This window comes from Temnothorax americanus, unplaced genomic scaffold (genome assembly GCF_048541705.1).
Source record: "Temnothorax americanus isolate GAGA-0224 unplaced genomic scaffold, ASM4854170v1 Scaffold14, whole genome shotgun sequence".
In the NCBI taxonomy this organism is placed as follows: domain Eukaryota; kingdom Metazoa; phylum Arthropoda; class Insecta; order Hymenoptera; family Formicidae; genus Temnothorax; species Temnothorax americanus.
In genome coordinates this window covers 1,705,406-1,709,710 of record NW_027509275.1, presented here as the reverse complement: position 1 = coordinate 1,709,710, position 4,305 = coordinate 1,705,406, and the positions used below count along the sequence as shown (strand labels likewise).

Genomic DNA, 4,305 nt, shown 5'->3' with positions numbered 1-4,305 from the left:
TGCTAATTCTTTCGCGTCACTTGTTTTCACGGTACAGCCTTTTCTTCAGCCAGCCTCTTATCCGACGACGGCTCAATTACTCTGTCGCAATATATTTTATTCAATTATCTATATCCGATAAAAGCCCCATCATCCACAGCGTCTCGATGTTAGGAACGGTCGTACCGGAGTCGTGCAGAATCTTTGACACCGTCGGCAGCGCAGCGCAAAAGCTGTTTGTAACTTCTACCGTCGAACGCAACGCGATGTTAGCAGCCATGCCGCTTCCCTTCGGCATGATGCGGGTCCAACGTTTCATCCACTGCGCATTCGCGAAGATGATTTACGCAACATAATTATCCCTTCTCGAAGTGAGACAGACGTTAAGGCGAAGACGGCGAAGCGTCGCGCGGAGAGAGAAGAAGGAAAGATGGAGAACTCAGCCGAAAGGAACGGAGCTCTCGTCCTTTTTACACCGCGATGCGTTCACAGTTGACGGTTGACGCGCGACTGCCACGGAGCACGGATATGATCGCGCTATGTATTTTTTTCCTGGCCGTCGTCGTGTCACCGCACGCGGCCGAGCGAGATCGCCCGAGGGAGGTGTCCCTCGCAAGGGAGAAAGTACGTAAACGTATATAAACGAACGCCGCGCGCGCGCGTCTTCCCTCGCGTTGCACGCCCATCTTCCTCGCGGAGGAAGGAGACCTCCTTTCATCCCTCTTTCCGTCTCTCTTCGGTCCATCGTTACGTTCCGTCACCGGCTGACTTACGACGAGTGTCATTATTATTACGTGATTTTTTCAGTACTATCACGTGCCCGGCTCGCTGACGAACGAACAGGTCGCCACGTTGTCCGGTCTCGCGAACGTCACCCACATGAATGAGGTCTTGGATAACATATGCGTGGTGAGGATCGTGGGGACCGCCGAGCACGCGACGGTAAAGGAGGTAAGGCGCAAACGTGGAAAAAGCAGCGCGCCGGAATTTCTCATTTCCGCGAAACTGAGTTTCAAAATGATGTTAATTCCTTTGGATTTTCCGCGCTCACGACGAAACACAAAGGCTGGCGTTCCGATAATCACCGCAAGTACTGAAAATCTATAGTTTACGTAACGTATACATTGTAGATTTTCAGTACTGACGGTGAATATCGGAACGCAGCCAAAGATAACGTTTAGCCGACAAGTTCGAAAAAAAAAAAAAACTAATTTTTACACGATATGTAAAATTCTACTTTGTAAAAACGTGAAAAATATTGTAAATGTGCGCGAACAGAATATTTTAAATTAAAACGGCGAACGTAAGACTCGACGTTGACAATTAAATATTGCGCAACCGTCGCGTTACGAAATCAAACGTAAGCATTTTGTTCATATGCTTAGTTGAATCTTGTCGTCGATGAAAATTGGAACGAGAATTGAATACTATTTATAATAATGATTTAGCTTATGATAAAATATCACCGTATAAGAAATTCTATTTGGAAAAAGCATGGTAACGATAAATGTTTTAATCGTCTAACGTCACAGTGTCGTTACATCTGATCTACAAATAACAGGAAAAAATGTATGCTTCTTTTTCAGTATATCAAGAGGTCAATGGGAAATCTGGGTTGGACGGTGGAATCGGATTTATTCAAAGCTAACACGCCTGTATTTGGCGAGCTGGAGTTCGAAAACATAATAGCGAAATTAAATCCCAATGCAAGAAGATATCTGGCGCTGGCTTGCCATCACGATTCGAAATATACAAGAGAGGGGAACTTTATTGGAGCTACGGACAGTGCTGTGCCATGCGCTCAACTAATTAATTTGGCAACCGTCATGAGCGAATATTTGACTAAACAAGTAAGTTACGCGGAATGTTACGAGACTCAACGGTTCATATATGTACGAAACTTTTGGAAAAATCTGTACTTATATATGTGTTACGCGTTGTATCTAACAGCAGGATGTCAGCCTGATGTTTATCTTCTTCGACGGGGAAGAAGCGTTCGAGGAATGGGGTCCGAACGATTCGATTTACGGTGCTAAACACTTGGCTAAACAATGGCACAATAAAAGGACCTCTTACGGAGAAGGAATCGATTTCTCTGAATTAGATAAAATAGTACGTACCGCGTATTTACGCGCGCGCGCGCGCGTTATCAATACGGATGTATCATTAGAAGTATTGACGTATCGTATAAATATTTCCAATTTACATGATATTATTGTATAGTCATTATTTAACATTTATGTGAATTTTTCTACAGGACATATTGGTCCTCCTCGACTTGATAGGCGCGCCTGACCCGACTTTTTACAATTACTTCAGAAACACCGAGAAGTGGTACTCCTTGCTGGTCAGTATCGAAAAGAACGTAGCTCAAATGAGAAAATTTGAATCGTATTCGTACGGCAAACCGGAACAGAGGTACTTTCAACCGTACTCGTTCGAGGCGCACATCGAAGACGATCATATCCCTTTTCTAAGGAAAGGTAAATATTTCCCGCGAATTGTTTCGCGAAGCACGAACGTCGTTTCGCGCACGTTCCTACGGTAAAACTGCGTTTTCTATATTTTCCAGACGTGCCTATTTTGCATATAATACCGACCCCGTTTCCGCCCTTTTGGCACAAGTCTGGCGACAATCGACACAACGTCGACTTGAAGACTACAGAGAACATCAACAAGATCCTCAGAATATTCGTCGCTTCTTACTTACGTTTGTCGACCGTCTAATATTCCAATGAAATTAAGAGACGTCGCACACGGTACATTCCGAAGAAATAACGAACGCGTATAGGGGAAAACCGTGCTTCATCTACGCGTCAATTCTCAAGATATATAACTTACGAACGATATACCGAGGAAAAAAGTGCGCGATGCTGTTTATGAAGTATTTACATATCTAACAAAAAAAACAAGAAATTCCGGATATCGTGATATTTAGAAAAGATTCTTTACGTTAAGCGCGCGGCCTTTTTTTGAATCTTTACGTCGTTCGTGACGTCTTGCTAGACGTCTTTTTTTTTTACGAAAAACGTATATTTGTATAATTTTGTATTATACGTAATTATTAATTTATTATATAGACGCAGTCATGTAATATTGTATATTATTATGGGTAAGGCAAATTCTGTATATTTTTGTATAAATTTAACAGATCTGAAATTACGTGTCCTGTATACGTAAAAGTAGTCTGATAAAAGTACATTTTTGTTTGATACATTTGACGCGTTTCATCTTCTCGCGTCGCCGCGAATCTCCCCGCAACTCTTCTCGAGAATTTGCCCCTCTCGGGGCGCGTTTCGTTCGAATGCGGGAATTAAGATTCGTGTCGCACGACGTTGACATCGGGGAGCGATTTCGGCGCCGTAAACGTCTGGAGCGCAGGAAATCGCCGTGAGTCGAACGCGTGACGTCCCGTTACACGCTCGGAATAACGTTCCACGAGCATGCGTTTCACGCGCGTCTCTACATCGACACGCGCACACGCGCACGTCCATTATTAGAACGTTGTGACAAGCGCGACTGACGACTTTTATTACGTTCTACGTTTACGCGAGCGTTGCATCTGTAGTAACTTGCGATAATTCCTTCGCGTGGAAGTTACCGCACAAAACCCCTTACGATAATTTACTCCGCGTAAACGAGTGAATTATCGTAAGTCACTGTGGAATTAAGTAACGTTCGATAGTTCGATATATTTTATATAATCGCGGCAAAATCGTCAGTCATAAAAAGAAAAACAAAATGGAATCATGGCGGGAAAGAGTACACAGGTACCGACGAAGTCGTTGACGTTTGAATGCGCGTAACACAATATAATTATATATACGTATTAATTATTCGTACGAGAATCTACGCGCGACCATTCGACGTACGGACAGTCGCAAAAATAACGCGATTTATCCAAATGTACTTACGCGTTCGCAGCGGCGCAAAAAATTCGCAAGCGCGACGAAATGAAAACGAAAAGAGCGACCTGCACCTACCGGAGTGACGATTCACCGTCACGCTTTCCGTCGCTTTCTCGTGAGATCAATATCGTCGAGGACATCGCAGAAAAACGTAAAACGTGCTCGCAGCGAGGCGCTAAGTTGAAGCGACGACGAGAAAAGGTCGGGACGAGCGCGGTCTCGACGATTCCCTCGGTTGGTATCGTTGGCAATGGCCGTCGGCCGTCGGCCGTCGCGCGCGCGCGAGGTCATTGTTCGTTCGGGTGCGTCCGCCGGCGGGGCGCCGAGCGCGGCCGATGACGGCCGAGGGCTTCCGAGCGAAACTTGTGGCAGCGCGGCCGAGCGGCGGTGGGAGGTGGAAGAGTCGACGCCGACGGTG

At 45.3% G+C, this 4,305-nt stretch overlaps 1 protein-coding gene across 1 annotated transcript; it reads left to right on the top strand.

Moving 5' to 3' along the window:
• Positions 1-266: 266 nt before the first annotated feature.
• Positions 267-3,195, top strand: LOC143894616 (glutaminyl-peptide cyclotransferase). Its single transcript, XM_077401041.1, has 6 exons — positions 267-603; positions 787-930; positions 1,566-1,829; positions 1,930-2,091; positions 2,237-2,462; positions 2,552-3,195. Exons 1-6 carry the CDS (start codon positions 460-462, stop codon positions 2,704-2,706), a joined length of 1,095 nt encoding a protein of 364 aa, XP_077257167.1. The 5' UTR covers positions 267-459; the 3' UTR covers positions 2,707-3,195.
• The last annotated feature ends 1,110 nt before the right edge of the window (positions 3,196-4,305 follow it).

Excerpts from the sequence above, each read along its gene's own strand:
- LOC143894616 (XM_077401041.1), top strand. The coding sequence starts at position 460 with ATGCGTTCACAGTTGACGGTTGACGCGCGACTGCCACGGAGCACGGAT. Across the intron at positions 604-786 it reads TGTCCCTCGCAAGGGAGAAA|TACTATCACGTGCCCGGCTC; the intron begins GTACGTAAACGT and ends TGATTTTTTCAG. Across the intron at positions 1,830-1,929 it reads GCGAATATTTGACTAAACAA|CAGGATGTCAGCCTGATGTT; the intron begins GTAAGTTACGCG and ends TGTATCTAACAG.